This window comes from Palaemon carinicauda, chromosome 4, assembly GCF_036898095.1.
Source record: "Palaemon carinicauda isolate YSFRI2023 chromosome 4, ASM3689809v2, whole genome shotgun sequence".
NCBI classification, from domain to species: Eukaryota; Metazoa; Arthropoda; class Malacostraca; order Decapoda; family Palaemonidae; genus Palaemon; species Palaemon carinicauda.
In genome coordinates this window covers 164,474,942-164,502,050 of record NC_090728.1, presented here as the reverse complement: position 1 = coordinate 164,502,050, position 27,109 = coordinate 164,474,942, and the positions used below count along the sequence as shown (strand labels likewise).

The following is a 27,109-nucleotide window of genomic DNA, read 5'->3' as shown; positions in this document are numbered from 1 at the left end:
ACAATATTGCCCCCCAACATGATCTGGAAATAATTCCTGTGCACACTACATGCAGTAATTGCTAATAAAATCAGAAGACATTGTAATGCAGAGTAAAAACAATCTGGAGAGGTCTTATTACAACCAACACGACTGAGAAACTAAGAAGACAAAGACATTGTCAAGGCAATTACCATTTATTGCTAGAATGTTTCTTCATTTACTAAGGGCATTTGTTTATTAAAGAGAAAGAAAATGAAAAATTTATAACACTATATAAATCTTATGGGCAAATATCAATTAAACCAAGTTTCTGGAGAAGATGCAATATCAACATTAGGTTCATGGAAATAAAGAACTATATTACTGTTACTTATCAAGATAACTGAATGAAATTTCATGGGATGTTACACAGTATGTTTTCATCCATATACAAAATTAACTAATTTTTCAATGTCTGAAAAATCACACCACCTCCCTCCCTCCCTGATGAGCTGTAGTTTAGATTTACTTTTTAAAAAGAATTTTTTAGAATACTTTTTCATTATAGTACTTTGAATTATCACGATGGAGATAAATTGGATACCGTACTTACTTCGTATTTGTAAGAGCTCGTTCTTCTCGTTCTCTGATGAGCGACTGAGACAAATTTTCATTTGTCAACTGAAGTTCCATTAAGTTTCTCCTTAAATCACTAACATTCCCTTTAGCTTCTTCTAGCTGCAGTTCAAGCTGTTTAGTGTTAACCTAAAAAGTAAAAACTGGATTATAATTATGAACTCAATAACCATTCCACAAGTCTGAAAAGTATTATACACCAACAAAAAACATTACACATTCAGTGCCAACAAAGCAGTTAGCTTTACATACTATCCAATAACTATCATTAATTATTGATAAGTTCAGCCATATAAACTTACACTTCAAACCAAATAAATTCCAAGTAGGTTTTAAACAGCATTGTACAGTTGTACAGTACAGAGTAAAAGTGGGGACTGCGTGAATTAGAACACAGAGAACAATGAATATTACTTCTAGACTTATCAAGGCTGACTAGGGGAGGAAGAAGGAGCGACCTGACACAAAGGTTGACCGAGAGTCAAACAAACACCCCTCTTACTCGACCGTTCCCAGGAGACCAATCAAGTAGTCGGAGAAAAAGAGTATCAGGGGAAAGTAAAAGATGTTGGGATCTCTTAGATTTTAAGACCCCGAAGGTGAACAATCCCTTTAAGACTTCTTCCTCCTCCTGCCATACCACTCCCACTGGGAATATAACTACTCCCTACATAGTTGGGTCATTTTCATAAGTTCCGTGACCACTGAGAGCGGAGGTACTTTTCTCATTGGATTTAACTTTTTGAAGGGATAAAAAATAAATTTAGCCCCCATTTCCTTGTCAAAAGTGTGGGCATAACTTTTGAGAGCCCTGAATTCAAAATGGTCGCCGTCGCCAGTTCAAAAAATTAACCTTTTCCTGGTTTGTCTTAGAGTGCAGTACAAAATATGTTTTGTAGGGTTTTTTGGCATGGGGAATTCATTTCAGATGTTATTTTATTGATTTGACCTGTTTTTCATATTCAAATTCAATCCACTAAGAGTTTTCTTTTGTTTCAGGTCAATGTGTGTGGTTCTGCTTCCTTACTTCCATACTATTAAAAGAGGATCAAGACTGAATTAGTGTAATACTCAAGACATTTCAAATAGATATTGTCAGCAAGATGTCATATGAATGTGTACTGAAATGTGGAAAGACTTGTAAATCCTCAAATACCATCAGCCAAGGAAAGTGGGAGTCTCTGGAGTCAAAGTCTAAAAGATGGTCAGGACTTGATTGGTATGGTGATATTTATAGCACCACTTCAAGGCAAGATGGGCCTGCAAATTCTTACATGCACCAAGGATGCTATTAATCTCCTCTTCAGGTAAGGTTAAAAAGTCTCGACGACACAAATGGAATGAAATTGATATTGTTCCAAGTACAAGTCAAACACCAAGCTCTGAAATGCCAGCTGTGTGATGATGAGGCAGAGGGACTATTGCCTGCTAAGCGCCTGCGTTCTTCTGTTGGTGGATCACTCATCTATTGCATGCTAAGCACCTGCGTTCTTCTGTGGGTGGATCACTCATCTATTGCATGCTAAGCGCCTGCGTTCTTCTGTGGGTGGATCATTCATCGAGAAAACGAAATATGTATGGTGTCTGAAGGGTAAGAACATGAAGCATCCAAACAGAGCAAAGGGCAAGATGTTCAGAATCTACACACACTCGGCATGGATCTCCTTCAAACGTTTTAATAGAAGATGAAGAGTTGCGGGATCGTCTCTCACGATTTGTCGAGTCCACATCAGCGCTGTCAGACCCTTTTGCAACAGACATTATGTATCACCATAACCACTGGAGAAAGTATGTAAGCCACCTGAAGTTTGAACAAAGCGAAGGAATGCATTTTCAGAATGTGTCTATGTCAGAGGCGAACAATTTGTTCTTTAGACACGTGGATACCGTCATCTTTGCTGAGCGTGAGATTCGTTCATTGCAGTCTCTTTTAGCAGACTAAAATCGTATTGCCAGTGACTATGGTTATCCAGTGGGCGAAGTTAAGTCGTCCTACATCAAATGTTTGCTCCTAAAGGAGTATCAGGACAAAATTGCCATGCCAGAAATGGACAGGAGTAATGTACATATCCTCAACATACACCATGTTGCCTGGACTGATGGCATACAACAACCATGATTATGGAAGGTGGCTGCCAGATTACAGAGCAATGTTGTCTCCTTTGTCAAATGAGCAAAAGGAATTCTTTAACAATCACTTTGCCCAGTCTATGACAGGTCTACCCTACTCCTGTCAACCAATTGACCTCTGGATCAAAATAACCATGAATCTGAACTTAAGTTGAAACAAGGATGGCTTTGCCTTTTGCAAAACGAGAAGCAACTGTTACTCTACAATAAGGAATGTAAACAATATGGCCAGATTGAAGGCTGCAGTGAAGCAGAATGTCAAATGTGAGCATCGCAACAGGAAACAAGTTGAGTGTCAACCAGCGAGGATGAAGAAGGATGAGCAAGCAGATCAGGATCTACAGCACTGCTTGAAAGAATTTAGCGCTGAAACATTTGATAACTCATCACCTTCACTGAGGTCACTGCAGTCTGGTCTGGTTGCTTCTCCACAGCTAGTACAAGACTTCAACACTGTTTTACAAGATGGCCAAGATCAGGTTGAAACTCTCCTGAACGAGCGAGTATTCACGAAGACACAGCCTCTCACTGCAACCATCCACAAGAATAAAAGGCAAAGCTTTGCCAGTGAACAGATTTGTGCACCAGCAGGTACGCCTATGAAAGTGGCTAAGATGTAGAGGTCAGGTCTGGCGGCCATGGTGGACCTTCCAGAAGGATCAGGCATGCTCCCACTTGAGTCAGTCCTTGAGGGGAGAGTGACTGTGGAGTGCTTGTCTCTGTACAATGCAGACGGGTAAGTGCGCAAAACAATGAAGAGCAAGCTCTTGGATCAGTTTAACCTTGACCCAGTTGTTCAAGAACCAGAAAACTACATCAGCATTGTCGACATGGGTATGATCTGGGGGCTAGCCACTCCCACACCCGAGGACCGTGAGGCAGAGAAGAGAGATGGCTCAAAGTACTGCTGGAAGGATTATCTAGAAAAGATCTGCAAGATCCTTTTCTCACGCCATGCCAATGCAAGCCCTTGCTTCACTCTTATCAACAACAAGTATGACCTTCTTTTCAGCATCAAGGATGATGAGCACGAGAAGGGCAGCAAACCATGCACATATTCCAAACATTTTTCCAAAGCCCACAGACACATTCTCAGGATCTGTTGAATTTAACCAACTGATGGTCAGATCGGGGAACAAGATCGGACTGAAAAAGCTCCTCAGGGAACAGCTGAAAGCACAAGCTTCTATGATGTGTTGTGGAATAATCTACTGTGAGGGAGAAAGAGAAACCAATGTGAGCACTGGTGTGGCAAACACAGACTTTATTTTCAGACATCCAGAGGCTGACACAATGATGTTCTCTGCCTATGCCAAGGCCCGGATGGGGAACTTTAATGGGGCAGTTGTATTTGACAGTGAAGATACAGATGTGTATGTTCAAGCAGCATATCTTTCACAGCAACTCCCTGGTGATCTACTTATCAAACACAAGCATGTCTTTATCAACTGCCGTGACATGCTACCAGAAGAAGTCTCATAGATCATCATCCCTCTCCATGTGATCACTGGCAGTGATCATACGTCAGGGTTCTATAGCCATGGAAAGAAGGTGATGGAGATGGTGATCTCTGATCCCGAGGTGAGAAAGCTCCTTGGACGAACTGGTGAAAGCATCGACTTAGAGGATAGTATCAGAGCTGATATGAAGACCTTTGTACTGTCCTGTATCTATGGTGAAAGTGCAGATGCTACTTGTGGGCAAGCAAGGGCTTCCAAGTCGTAAAAAATGAAGAAGAGTACGATCTGCCTCCCACCTGATGACGACTCCTTGAATCCAAATGTTGAAAGGACAAACTATATCACATATTGCCCACTACACTACAACTTGTTTGACCATCCATCCATCCCCTATTGGTCATGGTTGGGAACTTGTGAATGGAAAATGCCGACCAGTGCGCTATACACACAACCCCCCCTTGCCCCAACAGCTCATGCTTCCTGACTCCTCAGAGGAAAGTGAATCTGACAGTGAGATGAGTGAGTCTGGGGATTCAACAGATTCAGAAGTATAAAAGTCCCATGATTGACGTAGAACAATTGATTCAGTGGTGTACATTTGATAATCAATATCAATTTGTTGTTTGACATTTACTTGTGTTTCAACGTGTTTCAACCATTAACCTTGGTTTTGTTGTAAAGTGACTTTTGTCTTTACTATTATTTCTATAATTAATAAAATAATTCATCACAAAAAAAAAACTTTCATTATAACCTACTATAAAAGGTCTGTAATAACCTAGCAAAATTGAACGTTCGGTGCTCAAAATAGGCGGTCATAGTGAATTTGAATATGAAAAACTGGTCAAATCAATAAAAAAAACATCAGAAATTAATTTACCATACCAAAAAACCCAATAAAACATATTTTGTAAAGCCCTCTAAGCCAAACCAAGAAAAAGTAAATTTTTTGAAATGCCAACGGCAGCCATTTTTTAATTCAGGGCTCTCAAAAGTTATGCCCACACTTTTGACAGGGGCAGGGGGGCTAAATTTCTTTTTTATCCGTTCAAAAAGTCAATTCCAATGAGAAAAGTAACTCCGCTCTCAGTGATTACGGAACTTATGAAAATGACCCAACTATAACACTCTGGGCAAGGGGAAGCCTCGTGCAGAAGTGTTCTCTACATGAAGGGCAAAGATAGTGAGGGTCTGTATCCTCATGCACCATCAACGTGCAGGAAAACTTGAATGTCAGGCACCATCAAGTGTACGCACGTTATGTACGTATACAGAAAAAAAAAAAAGGATTTTAGCCACCCAGTAAGAACGTGGAAGGAGACGTCTGTCTTCAACCACAGTTGAGATCAGACTGAAGGTGGTATGCGTAAGTGAAGGGGGCAAGGCTTCTCCCCATTGCCACTGGTTACAACCACAAAGGTTGTTGACACCTCATTAAAAGTTTTATAGCCATATGCCAGCTTGCTCTGATTTTTTCTCCTATATAAAGAACATAAGGTTTGTATTTTACGTAAGAACAAATACAGTACATGATGTGAACCCAAAAAGGACAAGAAGGGAAGACAAATAGTGAATATCTTGGGGCATGAAATTACTGCTTAGTTTAAATGCTATGGAAGAAAAGCATACCTGGCATTCAAAGTTCAGAGTAAAGCCTATCAAGGATGAAAACCAAAGAACTTGAGCAATGGCTTGTAACCAACTCCAAAACATTTTAAACGACCATAGGTAATGAGGTAGTGTAACCTAGCATTAGAAGCATACTTTTAAAAGTATTAACCACTACTGTATTGTGCAATTATACATTGTAGATAACAATTATTGGGTAAACTATAGACATCATCTACTGTAGGTTGCAAATGAATAAGAAGATATAAAGGAAGACAGCTTTTGCAAAGATACTAGAGTGATCTAAAGGAATAAGAATAATGATTGACATGAGCAACAAAGATGAACATTCGAATAAGTTCATATGGTCTTGTGGTAATGCTAGAAGTAGCCTAAATGTCAGAAAGGGCCTCTAGACTGTCGACTGGTTTCACACAGTAACTCTGAGGTTGAAAGCTCACACTATCATTTAGATCCTGATCAATCTACATATGCATCTCTAATCAAACTTTTACAAGCCTAAAAATAGTACAGATGACAACAAATAATAACAAAATATTCCATGCAATATTCCAACTACGTAAAAAGATAACTAAGAATATACAGTACATAATTTACTTATTTCTAATGATACATAATCAATCCATCAATATGTATAAGTTAAAATCAATATTCTTACCTCAGAGGAGGCTTTCCATCGAAGAATATTCTCCGTTTCCTGCTGCAGCTTCTTATGAATAGTCACTACTTCTTCTCCAGCCTCTTTAATAGCTGTTAGAAAAAGAAGTAAAATATTATTACTACTTTCTATTGAAACTCATAAGGTTTCACCCGTACATAATGGTAAGAAGTAAAATTTGTGTAGACCTAAAGAAAAAAAAAAGGAAAAACTAATTCTAAGAAAATAAACACTTGTAAAAAAAAGAGAAAAAATGATATTTTGATTATAAAATAAATTTTTGAATATACTTACCCGGTGAATATATAATAGCTGACGTCTCCGACGGCTCGACAGATTCCAAAAACTCGCGAGCGATCGCCGTGAAGGTTGCGGGTGTGACCACCCGGCCGACTATCGGCCAGATACCGCATATACTTGTAAACATCTCCAGTTCTTCTCAGTCCCCTAGGTCTCTATCGGGGAGGAAGGGAGGGCCTTTAATTTATATATTCACCGGGTAAGTATATTCAAAAATTTATTTTATAATCCAAATATCATTTTTAAATATTAAACTTAGCCGGTGAATATATAATAGCTGATTCACACCCATGGTGGTGGGTAGAGACCAGTATTAATACAATAAAGGCGTATATGCTCAAGAGTTTTTGACAATTATTCAAAAAACAGACTTAAGTATAGGTACCTGGTAAGGAAGCAGACTCTGATTATTACTCTGTCTCATTAGTCCGCTATCCTCATGAAGCCCAGCGATCCTCTTAGGATGCCGAAAGACTCCCAGGATCTGCTATAACCAGGGTGAACACCCCTATAACAGGACCTCATCAATACCCTTAATCTGGGCGCTCTCAAGAAACAATATTTTGACCACCCGCCAAATCAAAAAGATTGCGAAAGACTTCTTAGTCTCCCGTACAACCCAAAATAAGATTAAAAATTTCAAGAGTAGATTAAAAGGATATTGGGATTAAAGGAATGTAGTGGTAGAGCCTTCACCCACTACTGCACTCGCTGCTACGAATGGTCCCAGTGTGTAGCAGTCCTCATAAAGAGTCTGGACATCTTTCAAGTAATATAAAGCGAAAACCGACTTGCCTCTCCAAAAGGTCGCGTCCATAATACTTTTAATGGGTCTATTTTGCTTAAACGCTACAGAAGTTGCTATCGCTCTAACTTCATGAGCCTTGACTTTAAGTAAATTATGATCCTTCTCACTTAATTGAGAGTGTGCCTCCCGAATCAAAAGTCTAATAAAATAAGATCACGCATTCTTAGACATAGGCAAAGAGGGCTTTTTAACGGAGCACCATAAAGCCTCTGAACAACCTCGTCGCGGTTTAGTTCTGGATAAACAAAAATTAAGAGCTCTAACGGGGCACAGCACTCTTTCAACTTCATTCTCCACAATCTCAGAAAGACTGGGGATTTCAAATGATTTAGGCCAAGGACGAGACGGAAGTTCATTCTTGGCCAAAAAACCAAGTTGAAGAGCGCATACTGCTTTATTAGCGGAGAAACCGATGTTCTTGCTAAAAGCATGTATCTCACTAACCCTTTTAGCCAAAGCCAAGCTCACCAAAAAAAAGTGTCTTGAGGGTAAGATCCTTCAGGGAGGCTGAATTTAATAGTTCAAACCTGTCTGACATAAGGAACTGTAGGACCACGTCCAAGTTCCAAGCAGGAGTCGAAATATGACGCTCCTTGGAAGTCTCGAAAGACTTAAGCAGGTCTTGGAGATCTTTGTTATTAGAAAGATCCAAACCCTTATGCCTGAAAACAGAAGCTAACATGCTTCTGTAGCCTTTAATGGTGGATGCAGAAAGGGAGCGACCGTTTCTCAGATAAGGCAGAAAATTCACAATCTGCGCTACAGAGGCACTTGGAAGAGGAAATAGAGGAGGACTTGCACCAGTCTCTAAATACCTCCCATTTCGACTGATAGATCCTGATGGTAGAGGATCTTCTAGCCCTCGCGATCGCTCTAGCTGCCTCCTTCGAAAACCCTCGAGCTCAAGAGAGTCTTTCGATAGTCTGATGGCAGTTAGACGAAGCGTGGGGAGGCTTTGATAAAATCTCTTTACGTGAGGCTGTCGCAAGAGATCCATCCGTAACGGCAGACTTCTTGGAACGTCTACCAGCCATAGAAGTACCTCTGTGAACCACTCTCTCGCGGGCCAGAGTGGAGCAACCAATGTCAACCTGGTCCCTTCGTGAGAGGTGAACTTCTGCAGCACCTTGTTTAGGATCTTGAAAGGTGGAAAGGCATAAACGTCCAGGTGAGACCAGTCCAGCAGGAAAGCGTCTATGTGGGCTGCCTCTGGATCTGAAACTGGAAAGCAGTAAGTCGAGAGCCTCTTTGTCAGAGAAGTCGCAAAAAGATCTATGGTGGGTTGACCCCATGTCATCCATAGCTTCTCGCACACAGTCTTATGCAACGTCCACTCCATGGAGATGACTTGTCCTCTTCTGCTGAGGCAGTCCGCCAAGACATTCATTTTTCCTTGCACAAATCTCGCCAAAGGAGAGATGTTACTTGCCTTAAATGGAGTTCCTTCTGATCCGTGGATCAAAGACCCGAGCATTCCAGACTGTCCAGTGGAGCTCGATAACCCAAATCCGATGCATCTGAATACAACACATGGTTTGGGTTCTTGATCGCAAGAGAAAGACCTTCTCGAAGTCTGATGTTGCTGTCCCACCAAGTCAGACATGTCTAGACTGAGTTGGAGATTGGGAAAGAGATACTCTCTAAGCCCTTCTCCTTGTTCCAATGGTTTAGGTGAAATTGGAGAGGGCATAGGTTGAGTCTCCCCAGAGAGATAAACTACTCCAGCGATGAAAGAGTTCCCACGAGGCTAGTTCAAACTCTTACAGAGCAACTGTTTTTCTCTTGCAAGTGAAGGACTTTTAACAGAGCTTGTTCCATTCTTGTGGGAGACGAAAAGGCCCGAAAAATCAGACACTGTATCTCCATTCCCAAATAAAGAATGGTCTGGGATGGGGTACTGTAAGTTACGACTTCTCTACGTTGGTTAGGTCTAATGTCCATTAGAGGCTCTCCAGACAGCGATATAATGACGACGCCCTGATTAGCCAGTCGTCAAAATAAAGGGAGGCTCTGAATCCTCAAAAAATGTAGAAAGCTTGCTACATTTTGCAAGGGCCTTGTAAAAACAAGAGGAGCAGGAATGAGGCCGAAGTACAGTGCTCGACATTGGTACATTACTTTCCCGTCCACAAACCTCAGATGTTGTTGAAAGTTTGGATGAATCGGGATGTGGAAGTATGCATCCTGAAGGTCGAGAGAGACCATCCAGTCGCCTTCCCTTACTGCTGCCAAGACAGATTTGGTAGTCTTCATCGTGAAGTTTGTCTTGACAATGAACACATTGAGCGCACTTACATCTTAAGTACTCCTGCAGTGAACGTGGCTGCCAGATCATTGGAGCCATCCCTGATAGCCTTGTTCCTGCAGTGAACGTGGCTGTCAGATCATTGGAGCCATCCCTGATAGCCTTGTTCATGCATGACATAATTGTACAGCAATACATTGACAGCTGGAGAGACCTTCTTACTTAAGGCTCCCAGGGACCAATCCAACAAATAAAAAAACTTCAAACGCTCGAAAAACTCCTAACAAGAAATGGTCTAGCTCTGAAGCCGACCATAAAATCTTGGAGCGTCTCATGGCCAGGCGACGGGGAGAGTCTATGAGGCTTGAGAAGTCTCCCTGGGCAGAGGCAGGAACTCCCAAGCCGAGAACTTCTCCCGTGTCATACCAGACGCTCGCTCTAGAAGCCAGTTTAAAAGGAGGGAAAGCAAAGGCTGTCTCCCCCAAACTCCTCCTGGTGATCAACCAGTCGCCTAGCAAACGTAAAGCTCTCTTAGAAGAGCGAGACAGCACTAGCTTAGAAAACGACAGCTTCAAAGTAGCTAGGCCTAGCGTAAACTCTGACAAAGGCGAACGAGGAGCAGCAGTTACAAAAATGGTCCGGAAAAAGATCCTTAAAAATCAGCATGATTTTTTTAAAGTCCATAGAGGGCTGAGCAGCTTTAGGCTCCTCTCCGTCTGACAAAGTCCCCAAAGGAATATCAGTAGGAGGAGGATCAGCAACTTCCTCATCTGAAGGAACCTCGTCCGACAATTGCCTAGTCTCATGAAAAGGAGAGACCTGCCGCAGCGGCAACGCTTGACAGGCAATGTCAACAAGCAAAGGAGCAGCAGTAGCAGTAGAGGAAGCGACGTCATGCCGCAGCTGAAAGGACTGAAATCCTTGTGACTGACCAACAACAACAACTGAAGTTGATTGACGCTCGACGTCACATCGGAACTGCCTTGACTGCATAGACTGAGCAGGCAAAACAACCTTCGACTGCGGTGATTGACGTTCAACGTCAAGTCGAGGCAACTGAGCCGGTCGGCGAACGTCAGGTCGGGGCTGCGGCGGCAGCGGCTGAACGTCAACACGAGACTGCGGCAGCGGCTGAACGTCAACACGAGACTGCGGCAGCGGCTGAAAGTCAACACGAGACTGCAGCGAGGGAGGATCCATGTCACGTGACCGACGTGAAAAACTACTGACATCACGTTTCAAAGTACAAGAAAACGTCAGCACTAACGTCAAACGGACGAGTAAATGCTCGTTTGGGCGGCTGACGGCCAGAGTCTCGTTTAGCGTAACGGCGACTCGAAAGCAAAGGTTCATCGTGAACCTGCTCAACGTCATACTTCTCCATAAGGGAGGCAAGCTTAGTCTGCATGTCCTGCAGGACAACCCATTTAGGATCAACGGGAGTCGGAACGGGCCGAGACGACGGTAACGTCTGTGTTGGCAAAACATTGCCTTTACCGCGACCCTCGGACCCCGTGTTACGCTTGCGTTTAATAGGCGAACAGTCTTCCGACGACTGCAAAGGGTCAGAGCTGTCCCAATGGCTACAGCCAGGACGCTGGACCTGTCCTGAAGGGACTGACTTTCGCTTCAAGGGTCTAGAAACCTTGCGCCAAGGTTTCTTTTGCGAAAAGTCTTCGGATGACGAGGAGAACACAGTCTCACCCGTCTTATGGTAAGGGCGATCTTGACGAGAAACGTCCGATACCAAAGAGGGAACGTCTGTACGTTGGTTAAAGCCTCTCGTCCCCTTAGTCCTACGACATTACTTCTCCCTGGTGCAGGGGAGCCTGAAAGAGGTCTCGGACTAGGGGAGCAACAAGCACGAACAAACGAACCCTCCGCAACACAGAACATGTTTTTTTTGCACTTACTTCACTGATATCGTATTTTTCAATAATTTCACATTAGGCATGAATAAAACTGATTTCTACCAGAAGCACGCAATTCTCCCTTACATCAAAAGGTTATAATTGCGAAATGAGTCGTATAATGTAAGCACATTAGTACAAAATGAAACACACATGCAAAAATCAATAAACATATACATATATATCGAATAAAACGGAAATATATAAAGTTAAAAAGGATCAGTGACTGGGGAGGAGACTAAACACTAGTTCACTAAAGACTACGTTTTCAATCTCTCACCGTACAGTGCCTTGGGACGAGAATAAAAACTAAAAACGTTTTATCCTGTCTCCCCGTACAGAGACTTGGGACGAGAGTAAAAAACTGAATCGAGAACGTTACTCGCTCCCAAACTCCTTGTACAGAGACTTGGGACAAGAATAAAGATCGGATCGTTCTCTCTTTCTCTCTCTCTCTCTCTCTCTTGTCACACACAAGAGAATTGCCCACTCACCCTTCGTCAATAAACAGGTTATTTGACCAAAGGAAAAAACTGAAAGGACTAAGAAATTGAAAATTAACAAGTTCCTTTAAAATAGTATCTAAAACACTTCAGTTTGAAAGAAGAATGAACAAAACGTCAAAATCGATTTACTCTTTCTGCAAAGTGAAACCGTGATTCTCTCTTTCTCTATCGTAACGATAGAGCGCAAACTGCGTAGCATAAATAAACCAAACGTTAGTTCATCTTTGAAAAAAACAGCACGAAGACTATTCAAAGAATATAATTCTTAAAATATTTTCTAAAAAATATTCATTTCATAACTCTTACAGAGCAATTGATTTAAACTTAACAAAAATAAAAGTTGAATGGGCTCAACGTTGTTTAACTTCGTTTTCCAAGTTAGGACCACCTACAAGGAGTAGGTAAAGGCCGCATATAAACAAAACATAAAATTTATCTTGATGTTTAGTATAAATGGAAAGCTAATCGAAGAGGCCTAATAAAGGCGGGTGAGATATAAAATATATAGAGGAAAATCTATAAATATCAACAATAATTTATAACGTGATAAAATAATTACTAAAAGCCTTAAACACACTTCCGTACACTGAGGGAAGGGTAGGCCATCTTTACTCTATGGAAAAACCAGAGATAAAAAAAAAGCAAGGGCAAAACACTTTTCCTCTCCTTTCAAAAGCATTTCTTTTGAAGACAGTATTGAATAATCCAACACGGCGAAAGCAATAAAACCAAAACCAAGTACTTCACCAATTCGGTAGAAAACTCGAGATCATAAAGCGAGTGGAACCAACTTGTCGACAAGACCGACAGAGAAGAACTGGAGATGTTTACAAGTATATGCGGTATCTGGCCGATAGTCGGCGCTGGTGGTCACACCCGCAACCTTCACGGCGATCGCTCGCGAGTTTTTGGAATCTGTCGAGCCGTCGGAGACGTCGGCTATTATATATTCACCGGCTAAGTTTAATATTTAAAATTTAATGAGTTTGCAGTAGTTCAACAATACAAAATAATGAGGGATTCCCAGCTACATGATGAAATGGAATCAATGAATGAATTGATTCATTGATTACCTTTTATCATGTAGCTGGGAGTCACTCATTATTTTGTATTAGCAAGTATAGAAGAAATATAATTTTCATAGGTACTGTAGTAGGTTGGCCAGGGCACCAGCTGCCCGTTGAGATACTACCGCTAGAGAGTTAGGGGGTCCTTTGACTGGCCAGACAGTACTACATTGGATCCTTCTCTCTGGTTACGGTTCTTTCCCTTTGCCTACACATACACCCAATAGTCTGGCCTATTCTTTACAGATTCTCCTCTGTCCTCATACACCTGACAACACTGAGATTACCAAACAATTCTTCACCCAAGGGGTTGACTACTACACTGTAATTGTCCAGTGGCTACTTTCCTCTTGGTAAGGGTAGAAGAGACTCTTTAGCTATGGTCAGCAGCTCTTCTAGGAAGAGGACACTCCAAAATCAAACCAGTGTTCTCTTAGTCTTGGGTAGTGCCATAGCCTCTGTACCATGGTCTTCCACTGTCTTGGGTTAGAGTTCTCTGGCATGAGGGTACACTCAGACACACTGTTCTATCTAGTTTCTCTTCATCTTGTTTTGTTGAAGTTTTTATTGTTTATGCAGGAAATATTTATTTTAATGTTTTTTACTATTGTCAAAATATTTTATTTTTCCTTGTTTCCTTTCCTCACTGAGCTATTTTCCCTGTTGGGGCCCCTGGGCTTATAGCATCCTGCTTTTCCAACTAGGGTTGTAGCTTAGCATTTAATAATAATAATAATAATAATATACTGGTATGTATAATATACTTTAAAAAAAGAGAAAACAATATCTTAATATACATAAATTACTGCACTCTATAAATACAAATACCTGTAGACCTACTGTGCCCTATACAGTAGTGTATCTACACTTATACTGTACAGTACTAGAAGACAATAAGTAATATACAGTATATAACAATACCTTACCTTTAATACTGTGGTTGGCCTGTAGAGTACACTAACATCAGAAGTTTCCCCTGCGCTTTCAGACATGATACACAGCAGAAAAACCAGATGAAAATATCCAAAAAAGAACATCAAAACCACTAATTCAAATTGTAAACAATACGTTAGCAAACTAATTATAATGTAATGCGTAATGCAGTACTCAGCAAAATGTTTCTTTCCGCACTGGCCAATAGTTTGCAGTATCAACGAAGGAAACGTCGTACTTTGAATCTGAGTTACAAGGATTTTTTTAAAGTACTGTACCTTATGGGAGGATGTTCATAACTGCGAATCGGCGTAACTCGAGACCGTCGTAACCCAAGGAAATTCATTTAGCTTTATATTGCCCTTTGGCTTTTTACCATAGCATTACTTATTACTGAGTTATCTACAAAAAAATTTCAGCGTAAATATGTACAATTGAAAACCCGTTGAGTCTAGTGGTTCAGCCATATGTTTTAGGAATGCATGAATAATTTCACACTTGTGTGTGTGCATGAACAAAAATAATTGCAATATTCATGTTTCATTTGATGTTGGAATGGGCATTCTTAGTATTTTCACATGGTATATGGAAAATGTAAAAATATGAATGGGTATATAAAAAAAATAACTAATTTTTGGGCTACAATTTCTCATTTTACTGTGTTAGCACCTATTGATTTCATCTGCACATTACGTAGGAAATTTAATCAGCTTTCCATATCTATACTGTGTGTATATATATATATATATATATATATATATATATATATATATATATATATATATATATATATATATATATATATATATATATATATATATATATATACATATATATATAATATATATACAGTATATATATGTACAGTATATATATATATATATATATATATATATATATATATATATATATATATATATATATATATATATATATATATATATATATATATATATACTGTATATATGCATATCTATACTGTATATATATATATATATATATATATATATATATATATATATATATATATATATATATATATATATATGTATATATATATATATATATATATATATATATATATATATATATATATATATATATATATATATATATATATATATATATATATATATATATATATACTGTATATATGTACTGTATATATTTATATATATATATATAAATATATATATATGTACACACACACGCATATATATATATATATATATATATATATATATATATAAATATACAGTATATATATATATATATATATATATATATATATATATATATATATATATATATATATATATATATATATATATATATATATATATGGTAAATTTACAGTTTCATCCATTATGGGGAAACTGGAATAAAAATATATTTGTTGCATCAGAAATAGTGTAGTTCCAACGAATTTAACGTTTATTTTGACCGCAAACCATCCAATTTAGAGATTTACTATGTAATTGGAGTTAAAACAACAAGTTGTTCTAGAATGCAGAAAGACCCTACTTCATCCCAACAATTATGGGGGACACCAGTTCGGAACCGGGGTTTTGGGTGGAGGGGGGGCGTCAAATGATATTTGCAATAAATAAATACTTATCCTTCCACCACCCCTCCCCCTATACCCCTACCTAGCCCTACCGGGGGGGGGGGGGGGCCTCCGCCCCCCCCCCTCAAGGCCACAGTGATTTTCAGGGCACTACTGAACCTAATAAACCCACCTAACCTAGCATAGGGGCCCTGTACCCCTACCTAGGCCTACCGGGGGGGCTCCGCCCCCCTGCGACCCCCCCTTAGGGCCACAGTGAATTTCGGGACACTACCGAACCTAATACAACCACCTAACCTAGGGCCCTGTACCCCTACCTAGGCCTAGCCCCTGCGAGGCCCCCCCCCCCTTTACAGCCACTACCTAACACATCCATCAAACCAAATCCAAAGTGATGGTACTGCTGTATACATCGTTATACTATCACCATTATAATATACTCTATAAATTAATGAAGCTCACCTTAAACTGTTGGTTCATCAAGATGTGCTGCTGCTTTGAGGAAAACGTGAAGCCGTTGGGAAGGTTCCTTAACATGCAGGACAATTTTTATTTTGTTAAATTAAATTGTGTCTCTGGCACAAATCCACTAGGTTTTCAATATTCCTCGAATAACTTACAACAAATTCATTGTAAGTTAGGAAACAGTCAGGACAAGAAGATGGAATTTCAACTTTTTGTGCAACATGAGATGACGTGCTTGCTATTGCTTCCATTTCTAAGAACGAAATGAAATGCATGGGAAAAATGATGTATTGTCGCGCTGTGATTGGCCAAACATGTATGACGTCTTAGTGGATAGGCGCTGTGATTGGCCAAACGTGTAAGACTTTATAGTGGACTAGTTTGTCTGCGGATTATAGTGGTTACAGGGCTCACTTAAGCAAATACAAGACACAGTCAACAATAACAACAGACTTAGAAAAAATCTGGGAGGAAGACATGAGTAGCGTGAGTTTGATCGTCGATATATAAAGAACTAGGCATCTGCGACAGATAATATTTTACAGAAATACTACAAAAGACTTGCTTTACTCGGGAAATATATTATTATAATAGATTTCCCATAATGGATGAAACTGTAATAATACCATATATATATATATACACAGTATAGATAGATATATATACAGTGAGCCCTCGCTACTTCGCGGTTCGACCATCGCGGATTCACCACTTCGCGGATTTTTTTCATAACCCATGTATATACATATATCGCGGATTTTCCGGAAATTTCGAAAATACCGCGATGTGACCGATGGTGCGAGATTGGAGAAAGTAAGGAAAATTGAATCATGATTGATTTTCAATATAAATGAAACTTTGAGGAGCAACAAAGATATCATTTGTTAGAGAGATAGAGAGGGGTAAGGAATGGGAGGTAGTAAAAAGTAGCCCACAGAGAGAGAGAGAGAGAGAGAGAGAGAGAGAGAGAGAGAGAGAGAGAGAGGGGGGTTTAAATGTAATAAACAAAAAAATTTGATAGGTTATAACACATTGGTGCTTATGTAATATCAACTGTATACTGTAGACGGTTTGAATAAGTTAAGAAATGGTATAAACGATACTTTGTTAGTGTATTCGTACACTCTCAGGAGCGGCAGCTAGATGTCAGCTGATCTAATCACAGCCAAAAGTAAAACAAAAAGAAGTCAACAATACTCGATTCTTAAAACACACCCGAAATTTAAAAACAAAAGTACACGCTTTCTTAATGTGCAATTAACTATTTAAAGAGTAGCAATTTTCTAGAATAAAATGATGTTTCCCAAAAAATAGTGGTTTGCTGATGAAATCGGATGCCGTATTTTTAGCTATGATTGAAATGGATGTAGACTCGGCATAATTTTTTCGTTTCGTATTTAATTGACACTAAGAAAACTAATTTTAGTTTCTTCATCTAAATGTAAGTATTGTATAACACGAAGAGAGAGAGAGAGAGAGAGAGAGAGAGAGAGAGAGAGAGAGAGAGAGAGAGAGAGAGAGAGATAGAGAGAGAGAGAATGAATCAGCTGTTGTTATGGAATGCCGTGTTATTGTTTCATGAGAATTTCATCGCCACGACTATAACAACAACATACTATACTGAACTTTACAGTATTATACAGACTACTGTAATATGATAAAGTAAAATATTTGTAATCTATTTTATATGAAATGGGGCCATTTTTTTTTGTTTAAAATTTACATTTACGTATGTAAAACAACTCTCTCTCTCTCTCTCTCTCTCTCTCTCTTAAATTGTTTTCCTGATTTGCTACGTATGTATGATTTTATACAGATACGGTAAATAATATTTGTAATAACATATTTTCTAAAAGCTTTTACTGTAATATCATTATTTATCACTTTCATCATGCGCGTTAAATGCCTTCGTTTGTTTACTGAGCGTACTTTATGACGCCGTCGTTTCAGGCGGCGTCATAAAGAAAAACATTTCATTTGGAAGTCCTACGAAAAATTAAGTAAAACATTGGTAATAACAAAATCAACATACTGTACTGAAGTACTGAATAATCAATATAATCGATGCAAAAACTAACCTATACACAGATGTGTAAATGCGTTTGTTTCTTCATTATGATCAGAGATAAACGTAAACAAAACATTGGTTGCCCTTTTTTATCGTGCTTTTTGGCGTGTTTAGGAAACGCATGATATAAAGTCGCCTTTAATATATGTGCCTGTTTTAGTTTAGGGTACTGTAGTACATGCATTAAGTGTTCTGTACATTAAAGGGTAGTTTGTTAACAGTACTATGTACAAGGGAAGGTTTTAAAAGTCTGAATATACATGTTAAATAAATAGGTAAATATGGTGTCACTACTTCGCGGATTTTCACCTATCGCGGTCGGGTCTGGAACCTATCTACCGCGATAAACGAGGGTTCACTATATATATATATATATATATATATATATATATATATATATATATATATATATATATATATATATATATATATATATATATACATATACATACTGTATATATATATACATATATATACTGTGTATATATATATATATATATATATATATATATATATATATATATATATATATATATATATATATATATATACATAAATATATATACATAAATATATATATATATATATATATATATATATATATATATATATATATATATATATATATATATATATATATATATATATATATATATATATATATACATAAATATATATACATAAATATATATATATAAATATATATATATTATATATATATATATATATATATATATATATATATATATATATATATATATATATATATATATATATATATATATATATATATATATATATATATATATATAGTGGAACCTCTACATATGATTGCCTTTACATATGATTGTTCCAACATCCGACGTAAAATTCAATCGAATTCTCGTCCCAACACCCGACGTCATATTCCAACATCCAAAGTAAACCATACGCGTAGATTTTTCTCAGAGTCGGTAGTAGTTTGTTAATACCGGTAAACGGCAGCACGTCGGAGGGATGCCAGTGAGCTTCACGTCGGTCAGTTCTCTGTTCACGTGCGCATCGTGTGGTTGTACCCTGTTCGGTCCGTTATTGACAGTGCTTATTGTCTTTCTTTTTTCACGTTTCATTTTTTATTTTACGTATAATCATGGGTCCTAAGAGGCTTAGTTTCGGTCGAGGTATTAGTAGTGGTGAGAAAAGGAAGAAGGAAATGCTTTCATTAGAATTGAAACAAGAAATTGTGGAAAAACATAAGCACAGTGCGAGTGTGAGTGATCTGGATAAACAATATGGCCGGAATATGTCTAAGATCTCGACAATCATCAAGCAGAAGGCAACCATTAAAGAAGTCAAACCATCGAAAGGGATCACCATTATTTCAAAACGTCGCAGCCCTACTGTGGATGAGATGGAACGCTTTTTTTTTAATATGGATAAATCTGGGGGTGACGCAGGGGAGAGTTCAACCGATCCTACAACGGAGGAATTCAAGGCGTCTCGCGGTTGGTTCAAGAAATTTAAGAGATGGACCGTGATTCATTCAGTTGTTCGGCACGGAGAGGCTTCAAGTTCAGACACCAAGGCTGCTAACGATTTTGTTAAGAAGTTTGAAAAGATCATGGAGGATGAAGGCTACATAGAGCAGCAAGTTTTGAATTGTGATGAAACTGGTCTGTTTTGGAAAAAGATGCCTAGTCGAACATACATCACCGCCGAAGAGAAGAAATGCCTGGACATAAGCCTATGAAGGATCGATTGACTCTTGCCCTATGTGCCAACGCCAACGGGGACTGTAAAACCTCTCCTCCAACTCACTTAACTGTGCTTGGAACTCATCATTCTGCATGGCATGCAGCTCCTTGAGTTCCTCGGTAGTGAGGTCTTCATGATGCTCCTCGACGAGTTCGGTGATGCCATCTTCATCGACCTCCAGATCCATGGACTTGCCAAGGGATACAATCTCTTCTACGTCTTCCTCTACGGCAAGCACAGGTTCAGGTTCGGTGCCAAAACCTTCAAAATCCGTGGGAGAAACAGCATCAGGCCAAAGCTATTTCCAAGATGAATTCAGTGTCTGTCGAGTTACTTCCTCCCAAGCCTGATCTATGATCTTCAAGCAGTGCCCGATATTGAAATGGCTCCTCCAAAATTCATGCAAAGTTAAGTTAGTGCTTTGGGTGACATTAAAGTACTGCTTAAATAAGTGCTTGTTGTAGAGCTTCTTTAAATTAGAGCTGACTTGCTGGTCCATGGGCTGGAGGATAGGGGTGGTGTTCAGTGGAAGATACAGCACATTGATAAACTTGAACTGGTCGATGATATTATCTTCGAATCCTGGAAGTTGAGCGGGAGCATTATCCAAGCAAAGCAAGCACTTGAAGGCAAATACCTCTCCTGAAGGTACTTCTTGACAGCAGGGCCGAAAACTTGGTTTACCCATTCAACAAAGAAGTGCGTAGTAACCCAAGTCTTAGAATTAGCACGCCAGAAACCATGCAGCTTGTCCTTATTGACTCTATGTGCCTTAAATGCCCGGAGGTTTTCAAAATGATAAACCAATAACGTCCGTCTAGCACCCGAGCCGAGAGCAAAGTGAACTCAGCACAAGTGTGTGAAGGGGGGGGGGGGGGGTAGGAAGCTACCCCTCCCTACCATCTGCTAACTAGCGGTGGGGTAGTAAACCCTCGTTAAAATTCTAATGGCTCGTTATTTCGGCTACGCCGAAAGTAATTACCCATATTAAATAGCGTGGTTTGTATTTCAGTTACGGAACAAATACTTCTTATATTTTTCAAGAAAAAATCTTGTTCATCATAGCTTTGTTGATATTTTTAAGCATTGCAAAGATATCCTGCTTACATCGTGAAAAAGTTTAATTATTCCTAAACATAATGCAACATACCAGAAGCTCACATCTGTTATAACTTGGGTATCCTAAGTGAGAAAAAAAAAAAAAAAAAAAAAAAAAAAAGCTACAGCGCCACTCTTCAGCTCAGCCATAAGCATTATTACTTATAGTTAGTGGATCCTACAACGGTGCGATAGAGAGGTGCGATGGGGTTAAAGGACAGAGGTTTGCAATTATGTAGGAACATGTATATAGTACTCAGCAGTTTTTATCATTCATATAAAGAATTTGAAAAAAAAAAAATTTCAAGATTACTAAGCACTTCATGGATATAAGATAAAAAAAACTATGCCCATGTAGTAAAACTTACCATCAGTCCTTGAGGAAGCCTCCATGGTTCTAACATCTACCCTATTCATTGGATGTTGGGCAGATATGTTTTGATGCGCAATATAGTGTGTTCTATTATGGGCAGACATCTGCAAAAAAATTACCAAAACATTTAGCATGAATTTCAAGCAAGATACTGTATACAACAAAATTCTATTCACATTATTGGGCCAATATAAAACAATTATTCTACATCTCAAGCATCACCATCACTCTATTAATACTGTAAATATAATGTGTGTGTGTGTGTGTGTGTGTGTGTGTGTGTGTGTTGGCTATCTTGTGATCTCCACAAAGAACTAACTGAACAACAGTGCCAGATTAATATCCAGATCAGGGATACACAATTCAATGGACTGTAAGCTTTCCTCCAACAAATTAGGACAAGTCAGCACAGCTGAAGACATAAATTTCTACAATTCATAAATCATTCCTAAAAAAACAGAAATACGTGTATAAGAGATATCGTGCATGTAGAGATGTTTGAGTTTTTGCATCTCTAGTGCATGAAATTGACAATGATCGTGTGCACGGCACAGAACAAGTTTTTAGATAACGAAGGCGATTGCATTCGTGAGGGCAATTTTGTATATGAAAACAGCCCAAGAAGTGATCCTGATCCTACTCGTGGACCTTCATCTCATGGCGATCGATGTACTAGAGTTGGAGGAAGATAGTCTTGTGGAGGCCGGGATCAACGAGCAGCCTTCTTAACACAAGCGCGTGGGGAAGGTATTTATTCCTCATGAATGCCAGAAGAACGTTTAAATCAACCACCTCTGGAGAACTAATAAGGGCAGTTTGTGGTCGTTTGGAAGTTCATGCACAAGAAGAGATGGTCATAGGAGTGTCCGGTGAATGTCCCTGGCGGTAGAGGAACAAGACCAAGGCTCTGCGTCCTGACAAAAAGCGCTTGTGACTTATCTAATACGAGATTTGTCACTGGTAACAAGCGTGCGAGATCTTGTAGCTCTTACCTCAATGCTTTCCCTTGGGAAAAGATTTGGTAATTTTGTATTGTCATTTGCGACGGGAACGAGTGTCATTTTCGAAGAGAGCGTAATTTTTTCTATAACAAAAAGTAGTTGTTTTCCTATGTTACATTGCCCTGTAATACACTACAATAAAACCAAAGTTTTAGTACAGTGATGTTCCTCCCACAAAACCATATACAGGAACCAGACTGAGACTCCAGTGAGTCAGACTGATCAGTAGTCCTGTGCTTCTGTGACTTCTTCCTCGACAGGCGTCACACCAAAAAGGGGACAGCAGCATCAGCTCATACTGAAATCATTAGCAAGCGCCACTTCTCTTTCTCTGCCAGGAAAGAGAGAGATCATCCAGGAAGGGGTATGGAGATCTGCTCCCGTCATACCAATCAACCGTGAGTATAACACTGTCTATCCCCCTGGGAGAATCTAAAAGAAAAGATTAAAACAGCGAGAAGTACTTCTGTACTCTCCTGGTTGCCAAAGTAAAAGTGAATATTACGTTATCTGGTGGGGGGGGGTCTACTAGCCACCCTCTAGCTATTAATACCTTGTTTAAATTTGGAACAGACGTTCCAGCCATGATGAATTCATAGCCTACTCCTATTAAAAGTAGTACATTCGTATTAAAGTGTCAAAACGAGTTTCCGACAGTCATCTGCGTGATAATCGTTCATATTGTATAAAACTACACCAGGAATATATTATTTCTGAAAGGTTTTATTGGTAACTTATGCAATTTTACCCCTCAATTCACCATGGTTAGTATGAACGGAGCATGGATATAGATTTACCAATCATAGTTCCCTCCGTTTCCAATTTCTTGTTGCTCTTACAATGGGCCTTGTATTTATGAAATCCTTATGTATTATTATTTAAATACATATTTTAAGCAACAAATGTAACTCAGATGTAAATTTTTCTTATTTTAAAGGCAAAAAAGACTTTAATAAGCGTACCATAGCCTGCGATTGTTCAATAGGCCATGCTACTAAACTACGGTAGGGCTAGGCAGGTTTAATGAATGCAGGCTTCATAATCTTTTGGGATTCTCATAATTATGTATTTATGGTGCAATGGGCCTAATTACTTTAATAATATCGTTATTCTTATCCGAGTATTAAGGTGAAGCAAAATGGTACAGTAACCCGCCACAAGTACCTTACCCTAGGCCTATTATTACGATATTACAAACTTCAAAAACAATTGAGCTCATTCAACATTCCTTATGAACGGCCATGACCTGTGTGAATTTCTATGAACATAAACTTGAAATTACAAAGTATAAACTTACAATTTGATAATTTGACAACACGCCCAAACAAGGACGTGTTGTTTACCGTATAGACAATGGAGAGTTTGAAACTTTGAGTTCACGAACTTAACGTTCCAGCGTTGCAATCTTGCGCCTTTTGCAGAGGATTCGTACAAAACACAAAACTCTTGTACTTCAGTTGACTGAATTTACAATATAGATTATGGTACTACAATATTATACAAATACCTGACAATATATATAATCAATAATGTTAAATGATTGTCAAAGATTAGACCTTTACTATAAGGAAATATACTGACAAGGCAGTTCAAACTATGCAGAATATGACAAGTTGACAACTATAGTCTTAGTTCGTAGCTTCACTGTGGATTTGGCAATAAACGAGCTATGGGAGATGAAATAAATACGATAAATAATACTGTGTGATCAATCTTGTTACAGTTATGTATCATTGTAATAATGTACTGTAATTTCAAGTGTTACATGTACTGCGCAATATTGCATCATATTGCTTGAATAAAACATGCTATGCTTTGTATATAAGTGAAATGATTTATTTTGATATTAGGGTTCAAGCATTTATTAGTTACCTCAAAGATAGGATGTAGTTCTTTATAGTTTTAAACTGGAGTAGGATTTAAGTCTTTTGAGAGCGATGCTCTTCTGTTGTTTGGCAATGTTTTGGTTTCGCACACTTGGGAGTTGGCTGTCATAGAGAAATGTAGTCACAAGATTTATAAAAGTTGTATTTTAAGAATATAACTTGGTCAAAAACTATTAAAACCTTCAAATTTACTGAACTGTCCCTGTTATAGACTTGAACTCTGATCTCTCTCTCTCTCTCTCTCTCTCTCTCTCTCTCTCTCTCTCTCTCTCTTCCACCACCATGTTGGAGCCTTGTAGGGCTTATAGCATCCTGCATTTTCAACTAGAATTGTTCCTTAGCTACTACTACTACTATTACTACTACTACTACTACTACTACTACTACTAATAATAATAATAATAATAATAATAATAATAATAGATGTTGAGCCTAAATATCCTTGAGCAAAAGCTTCCATTAAAACTAAGAAATAAAACGTAAAGCAAATTCAAAGATTGTTATAAAAAAACAAATTCAAAATAAAGTATATACTCTTGAACATATCTGTTTAATGTAATTAATCAGCTGGTGGTGTGTGACATACAATTATGGGCAATGACTTGCCCATACCCATACGTGTCTGAGGGTTGCGAAGACAGGACAAACAGCTGTATACCTTTTTTTTTTTTTTTTACACCGTGACCTTTGACCTCTCTTGATAGCACTATACTTTCAGCTACTAAGTGAAGTATAACGCATACAATGAGACTGAAAGGATAGAAGAAATAATTGAAGGAAAGAAAAAGACGATGAAAAGAACTGCGTAGATAATGTTTGTGACTTATGCAAAGATAATAAGGAACTTTTGCTTTCACGCAATTAGGAAAGGTAAGAGAACGAGATGAAAGAAGGGGGTGTGGTGTAGATTCCTAGCAGAGAGAGAGAGTTACCATTGTACTCTCAATTACTACTAAGCCACGCGTAATATAACGCATTCACTAAGAATTACTTTTATATATGAATGCAATTATTGCCTATCTGTATGTCTGTCTGTGAACAACTTTTACTCAAAAACTACTGTACCGATTTGGACCAAACTTGCTAGTCACGATTCACCCAAGGATGAATCTGTAACATTTGTAGATAATGTGCCTCAAAGTACATATAAACAGAAGAACTTTGAATGTTCGTATGTTAATGTTTTTTTAACATTACGCAAAAACTACTGTACCAATTTCAACCAAATTTGGTGGACATGTGGGGTATGAATCAAGGACAAATCCATTAAATTTTGAGGAAAATACATAGAAATACAATGACGTAGTGGAGTTAAAATCAAAATAAGACTACTTGGCGTGGATATGGTATGCTCTCTACTGAGTGACCCCTCTAGTTATATCTGAAATGTCTACTGACGTAATCAGGCAGAATGATATAAGAATATCTTTCTTGAATTATATGTGGCTCTCTAATTATTATCATAACACATTATTATCATTATTATTATTACTTGTTAAGCTACAACCCTAGATGGAAAAGCAGGATGCTATAAGCCCAAGGGCTCCGACAGGGAAAATAGCCCAGTGAGGAAAGGAAACGAGGAAATATGAAATATATTAAGAACAGTAACAACATTAAAATGACTATTTCCTATATAAACTATACAAACTTTAACAAAACAAGAGTCCCTTCTACCCTTACCAAGAAGAAAGTAAACACTGAACAATTACAGTGCAGTAGTTAACCCCTTGGGTGAAGAAGAATTGTTTGGTAATCTAAGCGTTGTCAGGTGTATGAGGACAGAGAATATGTAAAGAATAAGACAGACTATTTGATGTATGCGTAAGCAGACTGCAGAGGGTAAATGAGCCGTAGCCAGAGAGAGAGGGGGATCCAATGTAGTACTGTCTGGCCAGTCAAAGGACCCCATAACTTCCCAGCGGTAGTATCTCAAATGGGTGGTTGGACCCTGGCCAACCTACTACATATAAAGGACTGAAATATTTCTAAAAAAATACGTACGAATACTGTAGAATAATTCCTGCCTGAGAATTATTATGGCAGATCAATCAATAAATTCTATAAGTTAAACAAGAAATAGATCTTTGGGATAGAAGAGAATGTACAAAAATATCGTATCGAGTTGTGGTGAGATAGATTTCTCAAACAAACATGTTTTGAACTTGTTATCAGACAGCTTGAAGGTTTGAAAGGCCTCTCATGAATGACAGGCGAGGGATAGTGGGAAAGTGCCCCTAACTTGCAGGACAATGCCCTAGAGACTGATCCTCTTACACTATTATTATTATCATTATTAATTGCCGAGCTACAACCCTGGTTGGAAAAGCAGAATACTATAAGCCCAGGGACTCCAACAGGGAAAATAGCCCAGTGAGGAAAGGAAACAAGGAAAAGTAAAGTATTTTAAGAACAGTAACATTAAAATAAATATCTTTTATAAACTATAAAAATCTAACAAAACAAGAGGAAGAGAAATAAGATAGAATAGTGTGCTCGAGTGTACCCTCAAGCAAGAGAACTCTACTCCAAGATAGTGGAAGGCCATGGTACAGAGGCTATGGCACTACCCAAGACTAGAGAACAATGGTTTGATTTGGGTACATTATTCTATCTTATATCTCTGCCTCTTTTTTTTTTTTTACCTTTTGTAGTTTAATATTTTTACTACTGT

The 27,109-nt window shown here is 38.4% G+C and overlaps 1 protein-coding gene across 1 annotated transcript in view; it reads right to left on the bottom strand.

Annotated features, from left to right (window-relative positions):
- Positions 1 to 24,006, bottom strand: part of LOC137640146 (putative leucine-rich repeat-containing protein DDB_G0290503) — a 172,163-nt gene extending 148,157 nt beyond the window's left edge. The window contains 4 exon segments of the mRNA XM_068372639.1: positions 575 to 726; positions 6,475 to 6,566; positions 21,544 to 21,652; positions 23,847 to 24,006. Of these exon segments, the coding sequence (XP_068228740.1) occupies positions 575 to 726; positions 6,475 to 6,566; positions 21,544 to 21,652 (353 nt within the window). The 5' untranslated portion in view covers positions 23,847 to 24,006.
- Positions 24,007 to 27,109: the final 3,103 nt, after the last annotated feature.